The sequence below is a fragment of the Clinocottus analis genome, unplaced genomic scaffold (assembly GCF_023055335.1).
Source record: "Clinocottus analis isolate CAN_PGR_092001 unplaced genomic scaffold, fCliAna1.0.p SCAF_8, whole genome shotgun sequence".
Taxonomy (NCBI): domain Eukaryota; kingdom Metazoa; phylum Chordata; class Actinopteri; order Perciformes; family Cottidae; genus Clinocottus; species Clinocottus analis.
The window spans coordinates 13,565,645-13,580,794 of NW_027176240.1; the positions used below are offsets into that span (position 1 = coordinate 13,565,645).

Sequence of the window (15,150 nt, forward strand, 5' to 3'; positions counted from 1 at the left end):
GACACACGATCAGGGGTCAGAGGTTAGGGTTCACAGGGTCCGGAGTCCGATGGGGGCAAAAGTAATCTTTATTTCCGGTTAAGTTTTGTGCTCTTGACAGTGCGTTTAGAGCCCTCCGTGCAGCTGCGTATACCAGCGAGGTGCAGCAAAGACCCGGCGGCTTCCTTCAGCTCCTCGTCCAGCTCTGGCTTGACCTCGCGCCTCGCCCTCTTGCCGGCGGGCCACTTGATGGCGGGTGGACGTCGAGACGTTTGGTGGACGCCCCTCTCGTCCCAGAGGTCGGAGTCCTCGTCGCTGTGGAAGCCCTCGCTGCCGGCGCGGTGGGACTGCCTGCGGTCACAGCCTCCTTCGTCCAGGGAGGAAAGAGACGAAGAGGAGGAACGGGAGGAGCAGCGCTGAAGGGCGACGCTGCTGTAGTTGTGGTCCTGCTTTGGATCACTGCTCACCAGCACAGAGTCGGGTCGGGAGAGGTCAAGTGGGCTGTCTGAATTGCCTGAGGAGGGGTTAAGAAAATATCTTCACATTAAAGCAGACATATTGATGGGGAAAGTAGAAATATTAGAACACAATCACATACAAATTATCCACATTAGGGCTCCAGCTGTCACTGAATTAAGTTGAGGTTTGATACCATTATGATCGAATGTAAAATATAAGCAACAACAGCCAATACATTTTTTTTTTTTAAATAAATGCATTTTAGACACACATTATGGATTTACCATGTAGAACCTCCTGCACTAAAAACACTTTCTGAAACTGACTTTAGTTTGCGTAATAAAAACACTTATTTGTTTTCTAGTGTTAATTAGTCAAAGTTTGATGTGCTGGTAGGTTGATTTCATTATCTTTGGATAAAACAGCAAATCTAACTTTTGTGCTAAGCTAACTAGCTGATGGGTCTAGTATTTCGCAAATATTCATTCTAAAGAAAAAAACGCCTGCAGAAAAATATTTGTATGCAAGCTGGTACAAGTAATATTCTGGAAACATTTCCTACACCAACATTTTGCTCGTAAGAACAGGTGACTTGCGCACAAATTAAAGCACACAACATAAAAGATGACAGAAGCAATGACAGGGTGGCATGTTGGGGGTAGGACACAAAGAGTTGGATGTATGAAAGTATGGCAGCGTGTGACTTCTCTTACATGGGTCAACGTGGTGCCCGGGGGCAGAGTTTAAGAGCATCATGGCAGTGGCAGCATCAATGTCAGACTCTGGAAGAGGAGAGAACATGCATGATGGTCAGTCCTGAGGCGTGAAAGCATGCTAGCATGGCATCTCTACCAGGACTGGGCTCCTTCATTTTAAACCAGGGACACAGAGACCCAATCAATGCTCCCCGAATGGATTAGAGGTTCACCGAAACAAACCAGGAGATGAATTGAAGCCACTGGTATTGCATCCGATCTTTTCAGACCTGACAAAGTGTCTAAAAGCCTCATAGCTCACTTCTGGGGCTCTAAATTATTAATGATTACAGTGAGACTGAGTGCTCAACACAGCACCAGCAGAACCTTTGCCTGTCGTCAAGGTTACAAATCCAAGAGGCAGAGGGGGGAAAAGAGGAGGCTGATGCATCGACAGGGAGCTCTCTACATTATGGTCTACATGAGGCATCCATGACTCGAAAGCAACAAATCAAACCAAGAGTTGAAGATACAAGCACAGTGATGCTGAATGTTCTGGGACTGAAATGTGAACAGGCAACATAATCAAAATACCACACAAGCACACGCTAAAATAAACTGCAGCGGATGTCATTTCTGTACATCTGCTTTTAATGCACATGTCGAAAGTGGAAAGCCGAGCTGGTTTGCGTCTGTCTCACCTTTGAATGAGCAGCCTTGAAGAAAGAGATGGCGAGAGGGTGAGGAGGCACTGCAGAATGCAAATAAAAAACACACAAAAAGGTCAGATCTTGTAAATGAGATGTAGAGAAAAGTCAAATGTGACCCCTTTCAGTTAATAAAAAAGGTATCAAATGTCAAATAGAAATACAGACTGCCAAAGTAAAAGAAAAAATATTGTTGTGATATGCGCTGCTAACAATGCTGAGTCCAATGAATAAATGGAATCTGGTACGACTGATACAAATATATAATGCACAACATCCAGAGAGACGACAAGGTACCTGGGTGGGGAGGCGGGTGGTGTGCAGAAGGCATGTGCGGCGGGGAAGTGCTGCTTCTTAAGGGCTTGGATCAGGTTGGGGCGATACTCCGGGTCAACACACCAAAGAGAACCTTTTCCATTGGCCTGTAGAAAAGAGCAGGGACAGTCAAACTTACAACCCCGCTTAAAAAGAAAGAAATTGCCATCAACTTTTGCAACAAATTGTGTGAATAGTTTTGATTTTGTAAATCAATTATGTACTAAAAATTCCGATTTATGAGCATTACATAGCCGTGTTAGAGACAAGCCATACATTTGTCTAGAATATATTCTGATTGGTCCTTTGATTATCTTTAAAACAACAGTACCCTGTGGATTGTCTTGTAAACAAACAAAAGCTATGTTTAAATTCAGTGTGGATCCTTGAAGCTTTGTGAACATTTTAATGCATTTCCCTCAATTATTGGAAATCATGCATTCTTTATATTCACACTTGCTAGCTTGCAGTATTGTTGCTACACTTCTTCCCCACTAACAACTGTTGGTAAGTACAAATTTGAAACTAGATTTTGATCTATTTCTATGCTTCAGAATTATTCATCAATTGGCTTACATTCACAAAATGCCTCAAAATCTTCAGCTGGCCATATCTGTGTTAACAGTGCATACAAAAGCATAGTGATGTAATAAAATGTCTCCTTTTTTCACAAATGGCAAAAGTTGTTCAGGAAACAGTTCCTCAAGGAGACGACATAATAAACCAAGCACTGGAAATAGCAAACGCATAAGTAAGAATTCCTTAACGGCTGAGACAAAAGGAGAAAAAAAACTGCTCATTGGTACTGTGTGAGGAACCAATGTGTCCGTTAGTGATGTGTGCACGAGTGTGTTAAGTGTCACTTTATCTGATGGCGGCGCATTGCCCAGTCTGGGAGGAGAATAGAGGAAGGGAGGGAGGGAAGGAGGGAGGGAGAGAGGGAGGAGAATAACCTTGACTCAGATTACCAACCAGCCCTGATGCAGGAAGAAGGAAATGTCTCCATGGCAACGGAAACCACCAGCCAGTGTCATGTGAAACTGGTCTCTCAGCAGACGAAGGGCTCACGCAGTGCACCTGCATGCTGAGCGGCCTGCACCGCACCGTGTTGCTACTCGCTGAGTTCTAACCGCCATCGCCACCCACGGTGGGGAAATGTGAGGCCCGAGACGGGCACAGTCTTGGCTCCGCAGGTTCTGCCAGATGCAAGTCCGAACTCAGCTTAATATGGCCGCCATTGTGTCGCTCGCTGGTTCAGTACAGTAACATGCAAATTAGGTCACGTCTGACTGGACTGTGTTCTAAAACCTGAGTGACGAATGGAAGCTGAACTATACTGAAGAGTCGTGTTTTCAAACAAAAGCCTCCTCACTCATACCTCTTCTGTTCCTCAAGATAAAAGATTGAAACCATTAGGAAGTAAATGAACAATTTCACAACTAACATTTTACTCGTTTCCCAGTCAGTTCATAGGAAAGTTTGTGCAGGATATGCAGTATGGGTTTATCACACGAGCACGTGCATATGAGAAGGTCAACTTCTCTCTTCTTTCCCCCCCTTCCTATACAGAACACGAACACAAATGAGTAACACACAACTCTACCAGAAGCCGGCCGACAAAAGATTATTCCAGCAAACTCATCTCTGTGCTACAGGTCAGGCTGGCTTCCTTCTCGCCGTGTGACGTTGAGATTTCTAAATGTGAGATGCTTCTCTCCCTGGTTTTAACAGTTGCTCTACCTTGTAGTGCTTCGGGAAATAAAAGCCCTATCTTAGTGTGCTGTGTTTGCACTTGCTCAGAAGGAGTATCTGTAACCTTGACTGTATTCCGGCGTTATCGCAGCAGTCAGAGGTCCCCCCCCCGGCTGTATTACAGTCCCTGGACACTGTCACACGAGCCACAATGCAGCGGCATGCTGAAATGCACTGTTGACCGGTTGTGTTATGCTTAACGTTTGGCCTCAGGAAATGTTAATATCACATGATGAAAAAATGCAATAACAGTTTTGAGGAAATTAGTCTAAACAGTGCAGTTTTCTCAAATCGCCATGTGAAGTGCATGAAAGTAGGAGAAAGTAACACATGACCTACCTTTCCCAAACTCCTCTCGACCTTGCGGAAGCATTTGTTCAGGGACAAGTTGTGACGAACTGAGTTCTTCCAGCCAGTGGGAGCATTGGAGAAATAAGGGAAGTGCTCGAGAATCCAGCCATAGATTTCTTTAACAGGCAAAGACTTGCTGGGAGACTGCTCGATGGCCATGTAGATGAGGAGAGAAAACGAGAAGGGGGGTTTGGACTTCAACGAGTCCCGCTCCCTGCCTCTGCTGTGTGACGACGAGGAGGAGGACGACGGCCCCTGGTTGGGCCCGTAGTCTCCCTCTATGTCGAAGAGCGGGCTGCCGCTGGGCTGAGCCTCCGGACCTCCCAGAGCAAAGTTCTGAAGCAGGTTCTCGTGTAGCCAGTTGAGGTTGGTGAGCTCCTCATCCTCAGCACCTAAAGCACGATCCACGCTGGTCGCCAGCGGACTTGACGCACACTCCGCCTCAGGAAGTGTTCCCACACCGCAAACACCTCTGAGCCCCGTCCGCTCCTCTTGCATACCCGGAATTTCCGTTTTCTTATCTGGTGACATCCCAATGATTGGACCCATTAAACCAAAGAGGTCTGGAAACAGAGGAGAGAAGAGGTTGATCATGTTAGACAGCATGTAGACAAGAATCAGTGTTTGATAGTGAACTGACTTCACAACAAAAATTGGCGGTATGAAATAACTGGATGTGACATAATGGAAAGATGTGCTCTTCCAAGCATTGACCTCATTTTCCTAACTCTGTCCTGGGGGCAAACACCCTGTGGCAGAGCTTGTCGGCCTCTATTGCACCTGCTGGCCCTCTAACTGCCCGTCTCATGCACGCCTGCCGAAGGTCGGAGAGGCTCTCGGCTCTCCCTGTTCTCGACCGAGGACCTTTGAAGAGGTCCTCTCATGCAAGTGAACCAACTTAGGGCTCCACTCCTCGACGCCCACCTCGTTTCAGACAAGACCCAGACGCTCGTTATGTGTAAATGAGCATGAAACCATCCAACGACTGCAGGAATGAGTGGAAGGCCTCCGTCTTAGGGAGTGAATGGCTCTCATGAACTGATCTGCATTCAGCCAGGATCAAGTCTCAATTTGTCACATGCCAGATTAAGTAGTGTAAAGAGGCTACAGGCACTAGAAAATTCAATATTGCCAGAAGCCCTGTATCATTAACTAAATCCACCCAAGTACCATTATTAATAAGACAATGATACTTTTTTTTTTCTTTTTTTTTACATGAGCACAGGAAGGATTACTGGCATGTCATCAGCGATGATCCCGTCAAATTGTTTCAATTGATGAGCTCTGGTATTAAGAACAGGCATGTCCGTGTCTCAGCTCACTAAAATAAGTAAATATGTTCTTATTTGAAAATAAAATAATATCTAATCAATCTGAATAACTGTAAAAAAAAAATAAAAAAAAAAAAAATTTAAAAAAAAGAACATAAAATACAAGCTCTGGTCGTGCACACGGGTTGGTGAGGCCAAGAGCACAAAGAGATCACTCTTTGGCTTCGCTCACAACACGCTTTATGTCCTGGGTGTCACCATGACAACCATGCCATTCCTTCAATAGGAGCAAAAATCCCCACAAACAAGATCCATAGATACAATAAGAAAATAAGGAAATATAATAAGCCATGCTGGCTGGCTCTGCCACAGACGAAAACCTCCTGCTGCACCCAGTGGGTGAACAGCAGATGCCCCGGTCAGGGGTGGTCTGGGATCTCCTGGATGCGGACAGAGATGGACGGATGGAGAGGTAAAGGCGCACGGGGAATGCTGGTGAATATATTTTCATTTCTATGATAAGATAAGAATTGGGTCAAACTCGAGTGTTTGCACAGTGGGTGAGACAGGAGAGGTAGTGTGTACACACGCACACACACAAATCAGTGTGTCAAAGCCAGGAAGCACATGAGGGGGAAGGAGGAGGCATAAGTGCATTTACAAAATGACCACTCAACCCTCAATGAGGGGATAAACAAATAGACTGATCCTATTTTGGTTTAGATTAACTTCTAACATCTAGGGTTGTGATTCATTTGGACTTTAAAAGAATATTTGTGTTTCTGTCAGCATTGCACATCCTGTCTGCTCTAGAAGTGACGTCATGCCAGCTACATTTTGTCAGACCTCCATTGTCCGCGTTTCAATTCGTCAGCACCATTGAAATTTACTTGTGAGCCGCATATATTTCCGGAAAAGAAGGAAGTAAGGCGAAGAGCTTTCCAGGCCAAAGGCAAAGGGGACAGGCAGAGTGAACATAGGAAGGGACATAACAATAGAGACATCATTTTATGGGAGGACGGAGGATGACAGAAAGAGGGCTAGAGAGACCGAGAGACTGAGAGAGTGAGCCAACGGACACTCGTGGTAGTGCGGTAGGCAATATAAGTTATCCTCAGTCGAGGATGAATCACAGCTCTAAGCGAAGCAGAGCTATCAGATTTGTCAGGCAGCGAGAGAACTGCCCATTTGTGTTAAAAGGGGAATCTCTGCTCAAGAGACCAAAACATAGAAAGATATCTCTTGACATGACAGGTTCCGACTCTGAATGGATTTAAAAATAGAAAGAAAGACTGTGCAGACAGACAAGACTGCAGCTTAAAAAAAAAAAAGAAATGTTAATGAATTTATCCTTCCAAAAATCATTTCTAAACATAGCGAGCTGTGTGCACAGGCCCAATATCCAATATTTTTGAAAATGAAATGTGTACACAGAAATTAGAGCAGAGTCTTTACAAAGAGTTTTTGCATTTGTGATGCTATGAGAGAGAAAAAAGGATTGAGAATGCCAATTGACAAGGATCCAAGGCTTTTTTTTATGAAGACCTACTTTTGGCTGTTCTTTTTAAGTTTAAGTCAACCCTAGATCAATGACTGTGTTACCCGGTAAATGCTGATGACAAACATCCTTGACTGCATCGGGTCTTTTGTTTAGTTAACAGGTGTGGTCAAATGGATTTAACTGTAACACTCCCTGCGGTTGGCCTTTCTTCTTCAACAGGCCATGACTGCCCGTAAACTTGATTCTGTTGAGTGGCGAGAACATGAGGAGAAGTCACTGTCTGGCTCAAGTGTCACACCACTGATGAACCTTAAAGCACAAAAGAGCTTCACCTCAGTCCATCTTCAGTCATGACCCCTCAGCTGGGCCCTCGGGTACCAGAGAGCGCTTATCCTCCTTTGAGTATCTCCTCCAGAAGTCATTTGAATATCAACGAAGGCCGGGTGCGCGGTCGCAAAAGCTGCCTTGCATCCAGCCAAACACAGGAAGTGTTTTCCTATAAATGCAGCTGGTCAATTACAACTGTTGCAATGATCGCAGTTATCGTTGCTCTTATGAAAAGGCATCAAAGAGAAGCTGCTGGGACTGCAATGAATACTGGGACACTAGTGTGCAGAGGGAGCTAATAAGCCAGACTGGCCTGTTGACTGTAGCATCCTTGAAAACCCACCAAAGCTGCAATGGCGCTGACCTGATGGCTCATCTGCAAGTTAAAATAGCACCGCGCAACGCCAGCCTCATCATATTCATGTGCAAACAGGCAGACACTAACAGCAGGTGCCATGGCACATTTTTCCCCCTTTTCAAACTGCTCTTTTATCCTGTTAAGCACTTAGCCTATTCAGAATTACACAAAGACATATGGAGATAGCTTGAAGTGGCCAATCCAGCCTCCGATGTGGCAAATGTGTACGGAAAAATGTAAAGGGAGATGATAGCGGTGTCGAGATGAGGAGGTACTGGTTTGAGATGTTTTCTGGGGACTGAATCTCACAATCTGGACTCAGTTGCCACGGCAGCCAATGTTGTAAGGGAAGCAATTGTGCTCATGTCTGTGCATGAAGAGGGAGCTAATGTGGGGAGATCAATACAGGCGGAAAATGCTGAGGCCAGCAGTCTGCTGCTGTTCTTCACAAACCTGTCTGACAAAGAGCAGTGGGAAAGGCCACAGCCAACTCTGATGGCACTGCCGAATAAGTGCCATTAAGACGTACCTCACAATGCTGTCTTTACACCCAAAAGGCTACTGTCAAATTACCAAACAACCTATTATTTTGATGTAAATAACAGATTTCAGAACAAAAAACAAGACATTATGTATTTAACTGCTGCGCATTCATGCACAGACGCACTCACGCCACACCCTCTTTGCAAGAAATAAACCAGTTGACACAAACCAGTTACACCTCTGTCATACACACACACAGGTGTGTCGAAAAGCCCCATGGCAAAGGCTGTTATTTGAAACCCTAACTGATGTTTAGGTGACTACCCAGTCTGGCTGTACTTCTAAAAAAAATGTGAATGAGACAAAGGGGAGGTGGGGTGGGAAGAGAGAGAGACAGACAGACAGACAGAGAGACAGAGAGAGACACACACACAAGTGGCAGTCTTTTTTTACTGGGAGGGTTAAATTATGTCATAACAAATAATGCCTGCATTATTGTTAGGCTACTGTTAAAGCATGTATAAGTGATACATTTTCAAATCAAACTACTCAATGGATTAAAACGAGATTAACGAGCGAGCGAACGAAAAAAGCTTGCACAAAGCACTCGGCTCATACAAAGGAGCAGTTGTTTTTGCTCTTGTCATGTTTCAGAAGTGCTCAGTATTCACCTCACAGTTTCAAACAAACAGAGGACCGGGAGGGAAGGAAACACCTCCTGCCTGTTGAGGAAGTTCATTTTCAGAAAACAAATGCAGACTTCCCACAGAGACAGTCAGGCCTCTCCACCAACCAGTGGACTCGAGCAGCGAGAAGCCGAGAGGTAGCGCTGAACAAGCAGCGGTATTTAGTTTGGCAATCTATGAATTCCACCATCAAGTAGCTTATAGAAACAACCAAGCCGAACCCAATGTATTGACTGATGTGATCACTTTAACGGTCAGGGGAAAACAAGCAAGACGAACAATGGATAATTATTGTGATGTTCATCGAAGACATTAACTTCACACAGTGACTTTGAACGCAAACACACAGGACTGCACTTTGACTGTCAACAGAGGCGAGGCCTTGAGAAGTACACGCCAGCCCCCAGTCAACGCTGAAACCTTATCTTTGGGTCATGTGGCTTTAAGTTCAGTGTGCAAACACTAGCCACCAATCAGCTACGCAGCAACCTCTCATACTTGTGAATAGCAAAAGCAGCATTGATTACAAGTTCATTTGATGTTACACTTCCAACTATCTTTGAAGGCACAATGTCCCTTTAAAAGTTCAGTCGAAGTTTCAACATAAGCCTTTCCAGGAATGTGTTTTTTCTGAGATTACTTTCCAAGTAAATACAACAGGTTTTTGCAAATGACATTTTGTTAAAACACATAAAACCTCAAGAAGGCTTTGCAAAAAATTTAAATGACAAAAGCCTTCAATTCTGAGTAATAGATACTCTAATGGAGTCCTTCATTAGGTATGAAAGGCTGAAGTATGTTAAGAAGCAGTAACATCACATGACGATAGGCAACACGTTTTATTCTTCTTGCAGCACTATATCATTGTTTTCCAGGAGTATTTTTATTCCTTTAAATGTGGGTTGAGGAGGATCTCCTTGCACAATCTCTCCTCAAAACAAGCAGCCATTTTGTTATCTTCTTCTTGGCAGACCAGGTAGTAGTGCATACACTACCAACTGGACTGTGGAACGATACATGTACAGTCCGCATAATCACAGGTTTTAGGGTTGCATGCAGACATCCACATCTGGACAGACCCTCGCAAACACGGGTGTACGGCGCCAATTACATCATACGGAGAAAAGCGGCCTTTTCCATTTGTCTTCTACTCACTTATGTTGATTCAACATCAACAGCTCCTACAAAAGAAATTATTGGAGAACAACATACAAAAAAAAGAAGAAAAATCGACGATTATTTTAAATCTTTCTTAATTAGGGCTTATACAGAACCTTTGTTTTTTTAGGTCTAACCCACAAGAGCATTTCTTGTAAGCCCATTTGTACCAATTCCCAGTAAGATTTTAAGTACCCAGGCATAACTTTCACCATACAATACTCCACAGACCCGAGAGAAAATTAGTTCCAATGATCATAAAACAACTTCACATTTTTTGGGACTTGTTTTCTGTTACATCTTCTGCTCAAATGAGGTTGACTTTAAAATATCCACTAAACTTGTATTTCCAACATCTCACTATGGTGATCTGATGCAAATTTAAGACTTTTAAAAATAGCAAAGCTCTAGACATGCTCTAGTAAACCGAGCTGCGTGCGTATTCCTGGATTGAGCTGCCTCAAGTCCGGAGCCTTATATAAAACATTTAATAACACCGTGTGATGCATCAGTTAAACTTACATTACACTTTGGCTAAACAGTGAATACAACTGTCTGCGGCCCGAAATGTTGGTAAACTGACAATACAATTTGATGATTTGCACACAAAATGGTCAGCCTGTGTCATCATATTGCCATCACTTACATAAGTCCCTGTTAATTTTACCAGGGATGACGGGACAAAGACCCATTGTGACACAGGACACAGACTTGCGTCCCTCTTCCTTTCTCTCAACAAGGAAACGGTCGCATCAGTGTTGCTTTCATTAAGGCTGGACCTAATGGGCTGCGTCTTGAGTCCAGCCCGTGAGAAATTAGACAGGCACTGTCAGAAAGAGGCAGGGACGAGGAGGAGGGGGCTGCGCACGATAGAGTTAGTGCATAACCACTGTGACCAATCAAGAGACGTAAAACAATAACTGGAGTAGACGGAAGGGCGCCACAACAGGAGTAGATTGCCCATAAACAACTTTTGTAAACACACAGAGGCGTAAGAAGTCAAAAGTGAGCTACAAACACAAAGCATTCACGTTAAAACTATGTTTGTTTTTTTATTCTGAACCGAATCTCAACCTGCTGTGCCATTTTATTGATGTCACAACATTACCTTCAGTATTTGACCACAGTTTGTAAAATAGCGACAACTGCTAAGTTGGAGGGGAGAGGACAGCAGTAGATGGCATTTAGCGTATTTAGGTATCCTTATTTCTAAATGATGTGAAACATCACAGGACAAAAACTGAAAAACATCCTAGACAGGATCAAAACAGGAAAACTAAAGAAGGGTGGCTGCACATGCTGCCACAGAAGTTTACGTTTGCATCTCAAATTCGGAGCGAGGACCTCTGTTTGATGAACAGAATGTCACAGACCCAAGACGACTCACTCGGGGGATATCCCTCCTTCAAAACAGGGGGTGTGAGCAGGTGATGAAACACACATGTGCTGCTTTAATTATTCAAGCCAACCACCACAAAACTGCATGAAGCAGTAAACTCCACAAGACAGACATACCAACGTCAGCAGTTAAAGCTGGAGCTCACTGATTGGTGACTGATCTCAGATGGATATGTGGTTGTTCAATTTAACCCCGTAAGTCCTGATAATGGGAGGTTAAGGGTGATCAACATATTCTTTATAAAAACAAAAGCCTTTAAAAACTTTCTTTGGCTGATAATTTTAAAAAATACACTGCCTAAACGTCAGCAACAGAGGCTTGTAGACTAGCATAGACTTAATTCCCACATGCTTTATTATAAATCATTTTCTAGTTCAAATGTATAAAAACATTACAGTATGCACACAACATCATAATTATGAAAGTACAGTTACCTCAAGTGAACAATGACTGCCAACTACCTTATCCTGCCAATCATCTAATTATTCAACATCTACCATTACAACGATTAAAAATACTTAGTAGAAATCAAAGTCACAAATTACTTGGTAATTACAGGTTGTTTAGAGAACCGTGGGTTATAGTGTTTTAAGCTATTCTGTTCAGTCCATGACAAACCAAGTTTAGACTGTGTTGAGCAATCCCAAACATTTCTGCCACACGGGTCAGCTTTCGTAATGAATTTAAAACCAGTCACTCTTATGGCCAAAGGAACATGGTGGATTTTGGAGGACGCAACCTTTCATTTACTCTAGGTCAGAGTGCGCAACTCTGTGATAAGACTGATTACATGGCAACACCACCATTTTAAAGTGCTGATTCCATACCACTCTTGCTTAGATAGGGTGCAACAGTAACGACTACAATGGAGTACCATGCCACTTCCTTATTAAGATGTTATACTTTATATTCAGTATGTTGTGATGACTGAACAGGACAACAGCGCTCCACTGGATCGAATGTATGTTACAGACCAAATATTCACTTGATGAACACATTGTGCTGTGGTCTCTCCTGTCACATTGCCTCAGTGTGATTGTGCATCCCCTGAGGAACATCTTACTGTTCTGTCATCATTACAGTAAAATGGGGCGACTTCTCAGAAAAGTGACACATATGTGTTTCCCAAGTTATAAAAAATAAAGCGTGGCATTCAAAGGAGTTCTAGAGGAGCTTAAGATATTTTTGATATTAAACATGAACTTGGAGCGACATAGTAGAAGTGTGTGATTGTCAGGACATTAGTCTTTTGAGAAAAAAAAAACATGAGTTTAAGAAGCAGGCTCATAGCCCTTGGTTAAACGCAACAAGCGTATGTGATGAAAAGTATCCTATTACTCTGTTGTCTGTCAGTTTCAAGCCAGCATCAGTAAACACATTAGATTATCAAGTCTGCCAGTAACATTTGCTAACATGGATTGTGCTGACCCAAAAAAAGAGACAATGATATTCGAAAATACTGTGCAGTCTGCTTCCTAGTTCACCTGCATTTCACCTCTTACTGAGGATGAAAGGAACTTTAAACCATAAAATAATGCCATGTATGGTAAGTATAATGTCTCATTCGTCTTCCAACAATTAGAATAACCATATGATGGTGCACAACTAAGTAAAATCCAACACCACTGTGATGCTTTTGACCCCTGTCTTTATTAAAGCAGTTTCACATCTGCAATAACAGCATCACTGGGTTGTGACCAGCCTTATTTATAGCAATGAATGTCAGTAAAGTTAGAAGACCCAAGTCTATTCTGGGAGGCAAAAGTCCTTCTCCTTCAGAGGCTTCTGTAGATACAAACATGTACAGGAGTGAATAAATGCTAGAACTACAAACAACAGCAAAGACAACAGATGGTTTGACCGACAACATGACCATGGAGAGTCTGGCAATAAAAAAAATGGCAGATTGACAACATCTGTTTCTTTTTTGTTTTGTTTTGTCTTTTTTCTGTCCCTTAAGCTCCTGTTGCCTTTGTCTTCCATTTATCACAAGGGCTTTAACAACTGTCAAGCAAGAAGAAAGGACCGTCAGCCTACATTAATGTCATAACCTCACAAAAGATATTTTCCCCATCACTTTCCCCACCAAATACACATAAATCTCAGAGCAGATCATGAATTTTAGATGAGGTTTGTCCAGTCCAGTAAATAACACACCAACCGGCAGCAGGTAGAGCGACTACAAGAGGGCAGACAACACCAGACACGTGGAATAACATAAAGCACACAGACACCTATTCAACAGCAAAACTATGAACTATATACCACTGGATTAAAAAGAGATATTTCTCCTTCACTCTGACAATGTTTGCAGAGCACTCTGTATCTGGGACAATCTTGTGATAATCCATTACATCATGTGCTTAGCTAGCCCGTGTAGCCTCCCAACCTCTGGTACCGTCGGTACACACCATTAAAAATTCAACAATTCATAAATATGAGGAGAAGACGTGCGTCTTGAACTAAAAAAAAACAAACAAATATTGAGTCAATACCGCTGTCTGCTAACTCACCCCTGGAGAGCTACGCGACAACCAAAAGGCTTTTAATGACACGGAGTCGGAGTCGAAGCCGGGTGCGAAACGTGAACGAAAAGTGCTGTTAGCAAAGACAACTAACAGGCTTCGGGGCTAACGCCGTGTGCACAGTGGCGTTTACTCCCCGCGGAGCCGAAGACCACACTCACGAGCCACCACGGCGAGGAACACAAAGTTACACGTAATGGAGAGTGGACTTTATTGCACAACACTTTCAGACACCCGGGGCTCGTTGCGAAAGTAACGTGCCCTCCGTTTGGGTACGTTTCATTTCGCTTTAGTTAAAGTCAGTGTGCCGGGGGCTGTAACACAACCAACGTTAGCTCAAGCGTGAGGTTAAAGTAGCGCTAGCGGTAGCGGCTCGGTGGGTCAGGGAATCTGCTGCTAGCGTTAGCATAACACCCCGACTAGAGAATACCATCATCGGGATTCTGTTTCCACAAACATACAAATATAACTAGTATGTGGCGCTGTGAGAGGGAGCTGAGGGAGCCGAGAGGAGTGACGTTGACGCTAGCTAGCTGGCCACATGCTGTCGCTTGTTCTGCCATGCTGGCTGCTCTAAGCAAAGTCACTTGACCACATTTACTTTTCGCTTGTTCGAAACACAGAAACCCGAATCCACCCGAACACTATTTACCAAGAGATACGTATTTAAATACAAAGGTTAAAATACTCACAATCATGCACAGCGTGCCTCGGCGCGGTGTGTTTAGGGACGCCTCTGTGCGCAGTTTATTCAGATGTCTGTCTCGCACAATGTCAGAGATCAGATCAGCAGCTGCTTCCTCCATGCACGCAGCGCGCGGATCACACAGCGCACGGCAACGCTACCAAACCCCTCGCCGTCGTCATAGCAACAGGCCCACTTCAACCAATCAAAACCCCTCCCCTCCTATCTCCCCTGGCAACTGCCGCAGCGCCTGAGCCGCCGTGCACGCGCACGCCATCCCTATTTTGCATCGCGCGCAATGTGCTTTCGCTTTTATCGCCAGCTGCTTGTAACGTAACACAGAGGAGGGAAACACGTTTTCTGAAAATCGTTTTATGAATAATAGGGAATACGGCGAAGTAGTGGGGTTTATTACAATTTGCTAAAGTGTGTGTGAGGGATCGAGCCCTATGGGTCCCCCCCGCACCACAATCCCGCGTTATTTAGGCTACACAAACAC

General features: G+C 43.9%; 1 protein-coding gene across 2 annotated transcripts; it reads right to left on the reverse strand.

The window, feature by feature from the left end:
- Nucleotides 1-50: 50 nt before the first annotated feature.
- Nucleotides 51-14,814, reverse strand: foxn2a (forkhead box N2a). Of its 2 annotated transcripts, XM_068568516.1 has the most exons (6): nt 14,659-14,814; nt 4,247-4,821; nt 2,138-2,262; nt 1,835-1,884; nt 1,152-1,220; nt 51-493 (listed from the first exon to the last, which is right to left on the reverse strand). In XM_068568516.1, the coding sequence occupies exons 2-6, from the start codon at nt 4,805-4,807 to the stop codon at nt 69-71; spliced, it is 1,230 nt and encodes a 409-aa protein (XP_068424617.1). In that variant the 5' UTR covers nt 4,808-4,821; nt 14,659-14,814; the 3' UTR covers nt 51-68. The 2 variants fall into 2 exon arrangements, with proteins under 2 accessions (XP_068424617.1, XP_068424618.1); XM_068568517.1 differs by lacking the exon at nt 1,152-1,220.
- Nucleotides 14,815-15,150: the final 336 nt, after the last annotated feature.